At 40.8% G+C, this 15,840-nt stretch overlaps 1 protein-coding gene across 1 annotated transcript in view; it reads left to right on the top strand.

The window, feature by feature from the left end:
• Positions 1-15,840, top strand: part of LOC310940986 (venom factor-like) — a gene marked incomplete at both ends in the record, with an annotated part of 81,945 nt that overhangs the window by 31,299 nt on the left and 34,806 nt on the right. The window contains 8 exons of the mRNA XM_083906057.1: positions 487-771; positions 1,462-1,669; positions 2,976-3,061; positions 3,515-3,654; positions 13,397-13,606; positions 14,172-14,232; positions 14,747-14,830; positions 14,916-15,119. Coding sequence (XP_083762183.1) covers positions 487-771; positions 1,462-1,669; positions 2,976-3,061; positions 3,515-3,654; positions 13,397-13,606; positions 14,172-14,232; positions 14,747-14,830; positions 14,916-15,119 — 1,278 coding nt within the window. The remainder of the gene's footprint in view (positions 1-486; positions 772-1,461; positions 1,670-2,975; positions 3,062-3,514; positions 3,655-13,396; positions 13,607-14,171; positions 14,233-14,746; positions 14,831-14,915; positions 15,120-15,840) is intronic.

Raw genomic sequence — 15,840 nt, forward strand, 5'->3', positions numbered from 1 at the left:
AGATTTCTATCGGCTCGTTTACAGCAACTAGGGGGTTTTTGACCATAAAAACAAGTTAATATATGTAAGTAGACCTTCATAACTAACATATAATGTGCAACAGGACCACTCTATGGGAGTTTTAAATGTTGGTCAGAAACTAGTTGGTATTTAAACAGCAGCCTGGACACCCTGAACAACTTTTCTGCAATTCACAAGAAATGCTACCTCATGATGCATTCCATTTACATTGGAAGTCGGAGCTGGAAGTAATGTCAAAAATGGACGCTAGGCTAGCCTTTGTGAGCAATACCAGTCGATAACAACCGCTACATGCATGTGCGTTTAACGACATTTACAGTGCCCTCCAAAAATATTGGATCAGTGAAGCTAATTCATTTATTTTTGCCATCGACTAAAAACGTTTCAGTTTGACAGCAGATGAATATGTGACAAACGCTGCTACTTCTACCATTGATAGCACTTATGTCACTTTCCTGTTTCCAGAGAGTCACTACAAGGAGAAACTGCAGCATCGATGTTGTAAGGATGGCCTGAGGGAGGTGCCCATGCCGTACTCCTGTACACGACGCTCTTTCTACATCACAGAGGGATGGGAGTGCATCCGTGCTTTCCGCTACTGCTGCTCCACTTACAGGGACCAGGAGTTTAACACTGAAATTCCCACCACGCCCCCTCCTACGACCACAACCCCACCCACAACCAGTGTACCCTTGCACAGGTTTCCATTTCTCACAATGGAAATCATGCCATATGGGAGGCACCACATTGGTAAGTGCTTTACCACAAACATTTTTCTGTTCTGGGAAATACTTTGAACGGGATTTTCCCTTTAAATCAATTATTTCCCTCTTGTGGTGTTGTTTTTACCAACTGGAAGTAGGTGGAGAACTGACTCCGTCTGACAGTCACTAGACAAATAAAATACGTCTGAACGGGTTGTGATTTGACTTACGATTGCTGGCTTTCGGCCGTGCTGACACTAAATACACCAGGCACTTCTGTTAAATAATGAGATTTTAGTAATGTCCTTGCTAAATGTTGGAGATTAACGCAAGTTTTCAGGATTTTAACGTCTTTTTAACTGATACAGTTAAACTACAGAACTACAGTTCTGCATTGTTTGTTTCTTGTGTCGGACATCACGCTCATGACTCTTCCAGTGGTGACATTCACTCTCTGACCAATCGAACTGTGCTTTTGATGGCATCAAGTGAATTATGTCAGTACTACAGTGTACTGATTCATGTTAAATTTCAGTACTATGAGTTGCATTTAAGTGAAGAGATGTTATGTGAACTTAGAGCCAAAGAGATCAGGTGCATGCACAATGCTGTTTCTTCATTTATGTTTAACAATCACTAATTATATATAAATGTGTTCACATTTATATAGAAGATAGAATTATGTATTCCATGGCTGTACGACCTGTACGACCTCCACCACCCCCACCACCTCCAGGAAATGTTCCACTAGAGGGGCGCAGGCTGGACTTAAATGTTAACACAATGTCAGCAGTAGAAGCAACAATGGAAGTGGAAGAGGAAGAGGAAGAGGAGGAGGAAGAGTGGGAGTACATGGATGAAACAGAGGTGTATCTGCGCAAAAGGTTCTATGAGTCATGGCTGTGGACGAACGTGAACCTGCCCACTACGGCAGAGAAAGACGGGTGAGTGGACTAGAGGAGTGGTTATACCAGAGACAAAGAAGAAAGAGTCAGCAGTTACTTGGGTGGACAACATTTGTTTTCAGAGGACCACAAGTCAAGGGCCACAAATCAGAGGTTTAGAAGAACGATAATAAAAATGTAGCCCATCCTTGCATGCAAAATTTGCATTTTAAACATAATGCAGAAATTACAAACAGAAATATGAGCTGTGTATGGAACCATCCAAAACAAAACATCCACATCTGAGGTCAAAACAGAGAGGTAATAAGAACTTAGGCAGTCGTGTATGCAGTGGTGGACTGTGGTGTGGTGGAATTTTGCATATTCTCTCCTGTGTGTGGGTTTTCTCCAGATTCCTCCTACAGTCCAAAAACATGCACAGGTTAACTGGACATTCTAAATTGACTGTCAGTGTGAATGTGAGAGTGAATCGTTGCGTGTGTACAATGTAAAAGACAAGCACTCCACCAATGGAATGACACAAAATAGGGAAAATAAATTATTATTATTGTTGTTGTTAATATCATTATTATTATAATAATAATAATTGTTATTATTTTTATTGTTATTAATGTTTGTTGTTGTTTATTATTATTATTACTACTAATAATAATGATGACAATGATAATAATAATAATAATAACAACAACAATAATAATAATATGGGATAATATACTAATCATAATAATACAAATATTATTCACAATATGAAAAATGATAAACACAAAATGTGAGAAAGTAAATTAAAATAAATAAATACATGTATGACTTTGGGCACACATACTTCCTCTTTGCATCACAAACCTCATTGACATATTTCATTTCCTGTGATTATTTTAAAAATAAAGGTTTCATAGGAAGGTGTGTAGCTTTTATTCATATATAACATGTTAATTCAGTTATGATGTTACATGACAAAATAAACAATACAATATGTTGCCTACTCCAGCTTTTATCAATGACTCCAATGTCCAGTGTGTAGAATTTAGGGGATATTTATGAACATTTAAAATGTTTAAGTATTTCATTCATTTATTTTAAAATTAAGTAAAGGAGTGTTTTTCTTACCATAGAATAAGGCCTTGGTAATACAAGATTGCACACGTTTATCCACATGTTGTACGGCCATGTTTGCTTTCAATACAGACAAGAAACCCAATTAACAAACACATGTGCTTTTTACATAAACACAATTGTGGTTGCTTCCAAACACAGACCATGTGCATTGTCATTCAATAGACAGACAAAAGTACAGGTGATTTTGTTTGGATTCTAGTGATAACACAGACATAAATTGGATCCACAGGTTGGCAACTATGAATGTGGCCAATGCTTTACCTGACAGCATTACAGACTGGGGAGTTCTGGCCATCAGTGGATCACCTCATACAGGTATGTGGAAGAGACAGAGCTGAAGCATCTCTGATCATTATATTAAATGTTCTATAAACATGTCATCACTGACTCTAACTGTCCTGTATAAACGTAAAACTTGATACAATTGTTGTGTATCTGCTCCTGGTCTCCTTCTATCTCTTCCTCATCTCCCTCTTGTCCTTTCTCTACTCCCTATCCCACCTTTCCTCTGTCCACCATTTTCCCCTTCACCCCTACCAGTGGAGTCTGGTTCTGTCAGAGATTTCTTCCACTGATACCTACAGTGTTTGCTCATTGTGTGAATTGTTGAGTTTCTCTGCTCTCCGTGATGTTGTCTTATGAATGAAAAAAAAGGAAAAAGAGAACCTATTGTTTTTAAATTAAAGGAACATTTTAGGTGAAATGTTTAAAATGTCAAGTTCAAAAAGTTGACATTCAAAGGCTCTCTCTCTGATCTCATGACTTTAGGTTTTTGTGTGGCTGAGCCATACAACGTCAGGGCGTGGAAGCATTTCTTTGTGGACCTGAAGCTGCCGTATTCAGTCGCCAGGAACGAGCAGGTCGAGATTAAAGCTGTGATCCATAACTATGGCTACGATGACTTGCACGTAAGATCATCACCTCAGAAAAACAACACAATGACATCACATATTGTAGGATGTGTCTTCTACAACTCTTGGCGTGCATTATTGGATATCAGCAAACACACCACGATCCCCCAATATAACAAATGATCAATTATCATGTCAGATTCTTGTTTCTGTTATAAATGGTGACCTGTCCAGGATCAATCAATCAAATTTCATTATATTATTTATTATTTTATTATAGCCCACAGTTTACAAAACACAGTTTGTCTCACAGAATTCAGAGGGTTGGTAACATCCTCTGTCCTTAGACCCTCGACAAGGGTAGCGAAGGCTGTTGTGGTCAGAGACTTGGGGATGACGGAGTCCTCGTTTCCGTCCTGGCCTCATCCCATTTGCTGGTGGCAGCAGAACTGTAAGAGATTAAAAATCAGTTAGATATGTGGTACAAGTGTTTTTATGGGCTGCATGTCATGGAGGGACATGGAGGGAGCAAACAGGCTAAAAAAACTCAACAACAATACAGAATAGACATCTACAGCCAAACTCACATTTACAACAGCTCAGTTAAGGTGACAAGAGGTGCAGAAATAAAACGTAAAGATAAGAGTCAAAAAAGCATAAAATAAAATACAATATGGTAAAAATTACACTCTAATATACAGTAAGTAATAAAGTTGAGATAAGAATAAAAATAAGATAAGAATGCACAATATCCAAAAACGTACATGGTTGGAAATTTACAACCATAAGCAGAGGTAAGTAGGTAAGTGAGTGGACATTTAAAATGAGGAGTTAAATATCCGAACAGCAGTGGGGATGAAGGACTTTTGGTAGCGCTCCGTCTTACAGTGAGGCTGCCGGAGCCTGCCGCTGAAGGAGCTGCTGAGCCCCTCCACAGTCAGGTGCAGTGGGTGGAGTGTGTTATCCATGTTGGAGGACAGTCTGATATTGTCCTCCTCTGTCCCACCTCCTCCATCGAGACCAGCGAGTGGCCCAGGACAGAGCCAGCCTTCCTGACCAACCTGTTCAGTTTCTTTCTGTCTCTGTCCCTGCTGCCTGCTCCCTAGCAAAACAACCCCCTGCTGTGACTCTGGCTCCACTCTGTCCATGACCTGTGATGTTCTTCAGGCCTCTCCACACGTCCTTCATCCTGCTCTGCTCCAGTTGCTCCTCCAGCTTCCTCTTGTAGATGTCCTTAGCCTTTCTGATCACCTTCTTGAGCTCCCTCTGGACTTCTTTCAGTTCCTCTCTGCTCCCTGAAGCAAACACCCTCTTCTTCTTGTTCAGCAGGACTTGAAGTTGAGGGGTCACCCATGGCTTGTTGTTGGCAAAGCACCGCACCCTATGGGTTGGTGCGACGTTCTCCTCATCCATAATTTCATGTAATCAGTGAAACAGTCATTGAAGCCATTGATGTTATCTCCATCAGAGAATGTCTCCCAGATTGTTTTCTCGAAGCAGTCTCTCAACCTCTTGGACGGAACCTACGTTTCCTCTCCCGTTTCCTCCGTCCCGCTCTGCAGCCTCGTCTCTTTCTCTTTAAATACGTTGGAATCGTCCATTCCGCGCTGAGAGAGTGAGAGCGGTGTTGCGCAACGCCAACAGCTGATCCCTGGTGTAAACAATGGATCCGCTGAGCTTGTCTGCCGACGGAGTTCCCAAAAGGAGAATTGGGGACCCCGGTCCAACACAATATCATTAGGTATGCATGGAGTCTTACTATTTCTGTTAACAGAATCTTGGCAGGGCTATAAAATTAACCATCTTGGAGAATCGATCTACAATCGTCAATACGGTAGTCTTTCCCTTAGAAGAAGGGAGACCTGTGACGTAATCAAGATAAATGTCGGACCAGGGTCGACTAGGAATCGGCAGTGTTTGGAGCAAACTCTGTTGCGGTCTGAAGGAGGTATTATTGCGGTCACAGATAGTGCAGGCAGCCACATAATCTTTGACATCTCGGTCAAGTGAGGGCCACCAGAACTTCTGACAGACTACGAACGAAGTTCAGAGGGCCCCCGGGTGACAGGTCAGGAGGGAAGTGTGAGCCCAGTGGATAACCTGCAACCTTAGGTGGGCACTCACACTGGCCTCCTGCTTGACCTGTTCCTCTATGGGCAAGCTGACCGCTCCGACCACATGAAAGTGAAAGGATGGGTTCAGGGTCCTTGGCTTTTGGCACTGGCTCATACAACCGTGAGAGTGCGTCTGACTCACCATTCTTGGAACGGGGTCTGTAAGAAAGGGTAAAGTTATCTTTAACGTTATAAAGATTAAAAAAAATAAAGATAAAGATAAATAAAGACCAACGAGTTTAACGGGAGTTCAGGCGTTTAGCTTTGCGAAAGTACTAAGTAGGTTTTTTTGGTCCGTCCAAACTATGAACGGGAGCCGTGCCCTTTCTTACCAATGGCGTCACTCTTCCAGAGCCGCTTTGACAGCTAATAATTCCTTGTTTCCAATGTCATAATTTGTTTCTGCTGGGGTTAAAAAGAGAGAGAAACACACATGGATGAAACCTGTTGTCACACATTTGTATTCCCTCATTTGAGGCATCGACCTCCAGTACAAACTGGAGCTGGCAGTCAGGGATGGTGAGAATGGGTGCGGAAGTGAAGGCGTGTTTAACACATTCGAAAGCCTTTGGGGTTTCGAACGTAACAAAACCTTCTTTTGGCTGGCGGAGTCCAGATAAAAGAAGAATTAGCCGAAGTTAGTGTGTGCAGAGGAGATGCCACAGAGCTAAAATTTCGAATGAACTTACGGTATCTGTTGGCAAACCCGAGAAATTGTTGCACCTTCTTGCGGGAGTCGGGAGTTGGCCAATCTCGAACTGCTTTGACCTTTTCGGGATCCATTTCTATTTTCCCTTGGGAAATTACATAACCAAGAAAGGTTCCTGTGGTGGCATGGAATTCACATTTTTCTGCTTTTGCAAAAAACAGGTGCCTGAGTAAACGTCCTAGGACCTAGTTGACCTGATGGACATGTGACTCTAAATCTTTCGAAAAAAATCAGGATGTCATCCAGGTATACATAAACAAAACTGTTCAAGAAATCCCACAGAACGTCATTGACCATGCCTTGGAAGACGGCAGGAGCATTAGCTAACCCAAATGGCATTGATTATATAGATATAGGTATTCGAAATGACCCGATGGCGTATTGAAACCGGTTTTCCATTCATCCCCCTCCCGTATACGGACCAAGCGGTAGGCATTTCTGAGTTCTAGTTTAGTGAAGAACTTAGCTCCTTGCAGCTGATCAAAAAAAATTCATCTAAGGCAGGGTGTACAGATCTTTTACCTTGATGTTGTTAAGGGGGCTAGGGATGGGACTTTTTTGTCGACAAATTGATCGACAATCGACACGTGCACACCTCAACAATTTTTTTTTTTTTTTAAAGTCGAAGTGTCGCAAACACGTAAAGTTCACGACCAACGTGGTTAAAGAAGCTGTGCACGAAAAAGGTGAGCCTGCTGTCCAGGCTCCCTGCGCTCTCACATGATGGTGCGCGCATTGGTGCTAGAGGACGAGTCACGGCCCGTTTTTGTGAATGGAATAGGTGAGGGTGGGTCAGTAAGGTAACTATGGAGCTTCGGCCGCTGTCCGTGGTGCTTAAAGGCTTTGGTTTGTAGGATGAGTGTGTGGTCAGTTACCTGTAACATTAGCCTACATGGTGACAACAGCTGTTCTCTCCAGTGGCTGTGCGTGTCCAAGCGTGTGCGCGCGTGCAGTGCGAACGAGCTTGCGCTAATGTTTAAGAAGGGGGTGGGGGTCACAACAATAAGCCGTCTTTTTTTTGCCCCTCATTTTTATTATCGCTGCTTTGATGGTCAATAATGGACATTACGGGGTGTTTTTTTTGCCTAAAACGAAGTAGTACACTGTAGAATAGTTTCCACCCCCGCATTGCTGCTGTAAAAAAAATCGACACTTGGACTTCGACAATCGACTCTCAAAATGTCTGAAATTCCCATCCCTAAAGGGGGCTGTAATCAATACATGGCCTGAGGGAGCTGTCTTTTTTGCCACAAAGAAGACACCGGCTGTACGTATTATCCCAGAAGGTTAAGCCAAGAAAACCTAGGACAATGTCGTGGGTAAGAGACTGCAAGATATGAAAAGTAACCAGTTCATTAGGTTTTCATGCTCAGTGGCTCTGTTTGCTGTGAGATCTGGAAAAGATCTGCCCCAGTAAGGAACCGGGCCGTGACAGGAACCGGGAGCACACAAGTTTTTCTTTTTTCTTTCACTAACTCTTGTCAATCAAATTAACATCTGCTCCCAAGTAAATAAATGCTCCCACCCTAAGTGGTTGTGTATGTACAGTAAAAGTGACTTGAGTCAGTGTGCGCTTAGGGGAGCCACGGAGCAAATGAGTGTTTAATTGAGTGTGGTGTCCAGGAGTAGTGCTTGGTTTGCCTACCAGACATGATGATCTCAGATGACCCAGACGTCCACAATAATAACATATTCGCTCCTGGCGACGGCTTTGTCATTCCACTGGTGAAACCTGGGTGCAACCCATCTGCATGAGCTCCTCTTCTCTGACGAAGAAAGCCAAAGGGCTGGGTGCCCTGGGTACCGCCCGTGGTGATCGCTGGATTTCATACCGCATTTCGCTGTGAAAAAACAAAACAACAGCTTTGCTGTGAAAAATCGAAAAGAAAACGACAGCCGTGCTGCGTGAAAAAAACTGAAATCAAAACGACAGCCTTGCTATGATATCACCATGAACGGGGGAACAACGATACAAACACATGAATCAAATACTAGGTCTACTCTGAATAACATATGTGACACACTGACAACTAACAAAGGGAGAGGGGGGCAGTGGTAATGATCACCAGGTGCAAGTGGTTACTAATCAATGGAGACGGAGTGAAGGTGGAGACAGTGAACACAGACAGCAGAAAACCCATCTCCAAAATAAAACAGGAAGTGAAATAACAAAACCTGAAAACCCCAACTAAACTAACATAAACACCACTTTGTGACATTGGAAGCCAGTGAAGGGAGTTATATGATCATTATATGGTCTTCTGGTTCCAGTCAGTATTATTGCTGCTGCATTCTGGACCAGTTGAAGGCTTCTCATCCTGACTTCAAGGAGTTACAGTAATCCAGAGGTTATAAAGGCATGGATTCGTCTTGTCACAATATAATATTTCTAATTGTCTTAATGGTGCAAAGGTGGTAGAAGGCTGGTACATATTTGATTAATGTGTTCATCTCGTGATAAATCCTGACCCACAAGTTCCTTACTGTACTACAGGGGACAGAATTGTTGAAAGTGCAGATCCTTTAATCCCAACATCTTATATGTAGCAGGATCTCATGATCTATAGTATCAAATGCTGCACTGAGATCCAGCAGGACCAGTATAGAAGCCAGTCCTTTTTCAGAGGCCATAAGAATATCGTCTTTTACGCTTAGTAGTGCAGTCTCTGTACTATGGTGGGTTCTGAACCCAGACTGGAACTTTTCAAATAAATTATTGCTATGCAGGTGATCGCACAACTGGGTGGCTACAGCTTTTTCTAAAATCTTTGTAATAAAATGGAGGTTTGAGATTGGTCTATAGTTAGAGTGCTAGCGTCGAGGGAGGGCTTTTTAAGAAATGGTTTAATTACTGCTATTTTAAAGGCCTTTGGGATGCAGGCACTCAGTAAAGACATATTTATTTGATCTAGTAAAATATTACCAACTTGTGGTAGAGCCTCTCTAAGGAGTCTAGTTGGTATAGGATCCAGCTGACATGTAGTTAGTTTAGATGAGGAGACCAGTACGGTCAGCTCCGGGAGGTTTATAGGGGTGAATTTATTCATTAAATATATAGCTGGAGCCGCCATTAGGTCTAAGTTAGCCATACTAAACTGTGTTTTGGTTATGTTGGAGGGTAGGAGGTGGTTAATTGTATCTCTGATTTTTCCTACTTTATCATTAAAATGTTTTTAAGTCATTACTACTCAGCGATAGAGGGATTGATGGATTCGTTGCATTGTGTCTCTCCGTCAGCCTGGCTACAGTGCTGAAGAGGAACCTGGGGTTGCTCTTATTTTTTCTCTATTAGCTCTGAGTAATAAGAGGTTCTTGCTTGTCTCAGAGCTTTTTTTATATAAGCTGTTCACAGAGCTGTTCTTCCACAAGACATAGTCACTGTCATGTCACTGTTATGTGTGTCCTTTCTAAACTCAGCGTATTGAGCCTTAATGCTCGAGTTTGGGCACTGTATCACGGGGCAGACTTATCTCAGACGATAACCCTCTTCTTCAGAGGGGCAACAGTGTTTATAACTTTGTGTTAAGTTTGTGCTGTCAACTATGTTGTTAAGTTTTGTGGGAGAGATTTTACTATGGTCTTCCTCTGTATAACTGAAACATGGCTGGATAAACAGCGACTGTAATAATGCTACTGTTTAGGGACAGTGGCATTTGTGATCATAATTTCAAATGAGATCACTCAGACAGTGATCGGATAACAAGGGATTCTCATTTAATACTAGGGTTATGTATGTCAATACCATATGTTAAAATAAGTTCAAGTGTGTGCTTATGACGGTGGGTTGGTTTGTTCACCTGCAGCTTGAAGCCAAGTAAAGCAAAGCTTTAAAGGATGAACCAAGACTGTCATTGGCTACATCTATGAATATTATAATCACCTACGATGATGATTTTGTCAGAACGGAGAACTAATTCTGATAAAAAAATCTGCAAATTCACTTAAGAATTCAGAGTAGGGGTTGGGTGGGGGGTGTCGAAAAATTAATCAGAGTCTGTTATTTTGTTTAATATTTGGGTCTAACAGACTTAAAATAAGGTGCTCAAATGATTTATTAGTACCTGTGGGTCGGGGGGGTGAGAGAAAGTGTACAGTTAAATGTTGCTGTGATCCCTCCGCCTTTGCCATTTCCTCTGGAGGTATGAGCATTAACGTGGGGGGCGTTTCTTCTTCATAGATATGTAATCACTGTGCGAAATACAGAGGGGTCTGGGGGGGCTATACCCCTGATTAACACTTAAGACCCCCTGAAAGCCTCAAAGGCAAAATTTGAGGGGGGTCTAAACTAGGGCTGGACGATTAATTGAATTTTATTCATGACAAATGACTTCACTTTTGCCATCCATGTGTATTGGGCTTTCGAGTTCAGATATCCACAACGTCATTCTGGATATCTAGAATGAACATTCTGGATATCTGCAATACAATTCTCACTAGGAGAAACTCCCATTTCAGATATCTTCAATCCAATTGTTTCTAGTCATAATTTTCATTTCAGATATCCAAAATTAAAAACTATTCCAGATATCCAGAATGTATTTGTAATTTTGAATATCCAAAATACATTGTGACTAGTAAAAATGGCATCATGGATATCCACAATTCGTATTATGACTAGTAAAAATTTAATTTCAGATATCTACAGTTAGAATTATGACTAGAAACAATATAATTGCAGCTATCCATAAAAGTATTGTTGATATCTGTTGACGGGTAGCCGTTTTAATATTTAGCTAGACTGACAGATATCTGTAATTCAATTATTCCTATCCAAAATGTCATTCTTCCTAGGACAAATGACGTCACTTTTGCTATTCATGTGTATTGGGCTTTTAATTTCAGTTATCCACAATTACATTCTTCCTGTCATCAATGTCATTCTTCCTAGGACAAATGACGTCACTTCAGTGCGGTTTCATTACAATTACGGTAAATGAAAATTATGACTAGTAACAATCGAATTGAAGATATCTGAAATGGGAGTTTCTCCTAGTAAGAATTCTATTGCAGATATCCAGAATGTTCATTCTGGATATCCAGAATGACGTTGTGGATATCTGAAATTGAAAGCTGAATACACATGAATGGCAAAAGTGACGTAATTTGTCCTAGGAATAATGACGTTGTAGATATCTGAAATGACAATTGTGGACAGGAAGAATGTCATTGTGGATATCTGAAATGTTCTTTTTGACGAGGAAGAATCAAATTACACACATCTGTAATACAGATCCAGTCTAGTCGATTAAATGTTAAAACGGCCACTTATACTTTATAAGGATTTTTAGATATCTTAAATGTAGTTTTGACTAGAACAATCAAAGTTGTAGATATCTTGAAATAAAATTTCTACTAGTAAGAATGTTATTGCGGATATCCTTAATTACCATTCTGAGTAGTGAGAATACAATTTTGACGAGGAGAAATGCTATTATGGCTATCTAAAATGTAATTACAGATAGGAGTGTGGTTCGATTAAATGTTAAAACGGCTTGCCATAGGAGTGAGCGATTGAAAACATGGCAGAAAGGCAACCTTTGATTGAGAAGGTAGGATAATATCAGCTAACCGAAATCACTTTGGCTTCAATTTGAAGGACATTGTTTGCAAAGTTTCTCGCGCTGTCGTGTCTGCTCTTCAAGGCAACATGACCAACTTATCCAATCACTTAAAGTTCAGTCATATAGTGGTCTATGACCAGGCGATAAAGCTCGTCAGCCACCGCAACACAGTCCTCTATTAAGGACACTCTTTATAATGCTGTCCCATATCCCACCACGTCCCGCAGACATCAAGAGATAACGGCTCCAGGCTATTAGTGTGTTTTACATGTTGTAAATATTTGCAAGTTGTGCAGCGGTGCAAGTAGGTTTTTTTTTGCTTGTTACTAATGTATTTCTGGCTGTTCTTTTAAACTAAAGTTGAGTTTTGGTGGTTCAATAAATACTCAAGTTTTGAAATCAATGAATAGCGTATCTATTAATCATGATTTCAATATCAGTCAAAAATAATTGTGACTAATATTTTTGCCATAATCGTCCAGCCCTAGTTTAGACATTTTACAGTGTAATTGAAAAACATGTTTTTTTCCTAAAGATCTTTTTACAGTTTTACATATATGATCTACATACATAATACACTTTGCATGCTTTCTTATCCTTTATAACCAGACAAAATGTAAATAATTGCATTTGTAATTTTGTATTTTTAATGTTTTAATGAATTGCTTTCCAAATGGCGCTGTGGAAAAGGCCCACACAAGCCCACATCTGACAGGGATATATATATATAAAATAGCCAATACTGCAGCGTGGCACCTGGGGTGGTGAAATAGTATTGCGTAACAAATGGAAGATGGGACCCCCGAATATTAATGGGTATTTAGCACACTGTATGTAATCATTAACTTGAAACCATGTTTCCGTTAAACAGATAAAGTTAAAATCCTGTTCATTTATTAATTCATTTACGAGTAATGTTTTGGAGTGGAGTTTTTGTTTTTAGCTCTGAGACTGTCCTAGTGTTTATTTTAATGAGGTTGTTATGAATAACTCTCCTGTTTCTCCGTGGCTGTCTAATGTTTGGAGCCCTAGAGGTGAATCCTAAATCTATGATGATATATAGCACTGTCTTTAGGGGGCGACTGAACTACTGGAAACACAGAGAAGCGTATTAAACTGCAACTCTGCTTCCTGGTCCTGACTGCTTGTTGTCACGTTTTGGTTCTAATAATAAACCTTTCTGGAAAGGAGGGAAGCTCCAAAACTTTGCCAATTCGATGTGAAGCCCACATTATTGTTAGGGCACCACCTTGACAACAGCGGTTGAATGACAACATGCGACTATACATGTCAAAACCCTCGTAATGTTAGGTAGAAGTCCAGCGAAACATACTGATGTTACCTGCACAGAACAGGGCAAAGCTGCAGAAGTGGAACAACTGAATGAGTCTTGAAACTTATTTGTGCCTTTTCAGGTAAGAGTAGTGCTGATGAAGACAGAGGACATGTGCAGCATTGCCTTCAAGGACAGACACTCACAGGAATTGACACTACCAGCCGGCTCCTCTAAAGTGGTGCCGTACACCATTGTGCCACTAGTGGTGGGGAAACTTCCTCTGGAGGTGATGGTTGTTGCCAGAGACCTGATGGGAGGAGACCGCATCCAAAAATTTCTGAGGGTGGTGGTGAGTCACATCTTGTTGCCTTGAGATCATAATATCACAGGAACATTGCAAGGAATTGTCTTCTGTATTTGGTACAAACATCACTTGAACGCAAAGATGAAGTGAATGTATTTTGGCAGTTGAAGGTCAAAAATTCAGGTCATGGTGACCTTCATGAGAAAGTTCACCTGGACGTGATATGATGTGAGGCTTAAATGCAAAATGTGTATTAAAACACAGCACAACGTATGACAACTGGGGCTAACACAATGTGACAATAAAGTGCTTAAATCTACAATATATATTTGTGTTTGAGATCCTATTTTCTGATTATTTAAGTAACACAAACGTGTTGCTCCGGGAGGTCAGATTTTCTCTATTGACTTTGGTCTGGGAGACTTACAAATGTCAGTTCCCTATGGGAAAAGACTTTCTGATCATACGATAAAGCAGCAGAGATCATCTTAAGATCTTCATAGACTATAAATTGAGGCTTTTATTAATTGACTGAAATCAATTTTCCTTATGTCCCTGCTGGCAGTGTCTACTTTATTTGCATAAAGGTGTGCTTTTTTTATTCATTCAGCGTGAAGGAGTGCAGAAGACTAAAGTGTGGAGTACAGTGTTGAATCCATCTGATGCTGGGGGTAAGAAAGTTTGCTGCGATGCATGATTTCCTATCGTTGGAGTCTCAACTCAGTGCATTATTAATAGACTTTTTTCTTTTGGTAGAATTGAGCACAAAGGAATAATCATAAAAGTGTGCATGAGTTTAAAATCCTTTACTTGTGTAAACACAACCACATCAGCACGACCACATTTAGCTAGCCAAACACTTAGCTAACACACTGATGATTTGGCACACTCACACAACTCATATCTCAGTAGATTTTGACATTGTAATTGTCATTTTACTCCTGTCAGGTGAACCCCGTATTCATCTGACTTTCAGTCCACTTGAAAAATGCTGAACATAAATACACATTTGCACCACAGTCTCTTATTATTACACACTCTGTATGCTCATGTCATAACTTAATATTCAACTTGGGGGTCCACTTAAATAATGGCAACCAAATAATGTGAATATACTGTAGCACACACATACAACATTACTATGAATCGCACAGAATTGTATGGCTCTGCTCTTGTCCACAATAGGAACGCAGACAGTTCGAGTCCGTAAGGTCGAACTGGAATCAGTTGTGCCAAACTCAGTTCCAGAAACCTTCATCAATGTCAGAGGTCAGTGAAGAGCAGAGTGGCTACATGGATTATAATTCAATTTAAGTGGAATGGCCTAATTTGTGTTTCCTCCTGTCCTCTTCAGGCAATGTATTAGCTGACAGCATAGATAACTCCATCAGTGAGGACTCTCTGGCATCTCTTATCCAGATGCCTGGTGGCTGCGTGGAGCAGAACTTGGCCAGAATCACGCTGCCACTCATCGCAACCCTCTACCTAGACCGAACGAACAACTGGGAGAGTGTGGGGGTGCAGCGCAAAGCTGAGGCTATCCGATACATTAGGAGAGGTGAGAGAGCAGAAAACAGCACACAGATTAATGAGAATGCATGGATGGGTGATGGATGGATGGATAAAACTGATTACTGTCAGGATGTTCCAACAAGTCTGTTAAAACCCTCCAGTTAATTCAAAGGTAATGCAAAGAGAGACCATATCACTCACAGTGTTAGCTGGCAATGTACAGTTTAGAATTCAATTTAAAATCCTCCTCACGTACAAAGCACTTGATGATGTGGGTCCCAGAGTCTGTAAGAGCAGAATGGGAGGCAGAGCCTTCAGTTACCAGGCTCATCTCTTGTGGAACCAGCGCCCCAGTGTTGGTTCGCCTCACTGTATTTAGAGTTAGACTTTAAACCTTCCTTTTTTTTTCTTTTTTGTTTTAAAGAAGCTTTTAGTTAGGATCAGGGGAACCTAAACCATCTCTAGACTGCCAGTGGAAATAATGTTGGACACTCAAACTCACTCTCTCACACTCACAGTGTGAATATGACTTTATTATGTCATAAGCCTTGTTCTTTCTCACCCTGGTTTGTGTCTTTCCTTACTTTCCTCTCTCTCCCTCTCTCTCTGTTCTTTCTTATAGGCTGCAGGATCCAGATCCTGTTTTGAGGCTATTATTATTATTATTGTTATTATTGTTAGTAGTAGTAGCAGTAGCAGGAGGAGTAGTAATATTAGCATCAATGTTATGCTATGACTAACATTTATTTTATAAACAATTTCTGCTG

This window comes from Microchirus variegatus, assembly GCF_963457635.1.
Source record: "Microchirus variegatus genome assembly, chromosome: 19".
Lineage (NCBI taxonomy): Eukaryota > Metazoa > Chordata > Actinopteri > Pleuronectiformes > Soleidae > Microchirus > Microchirus variegatus.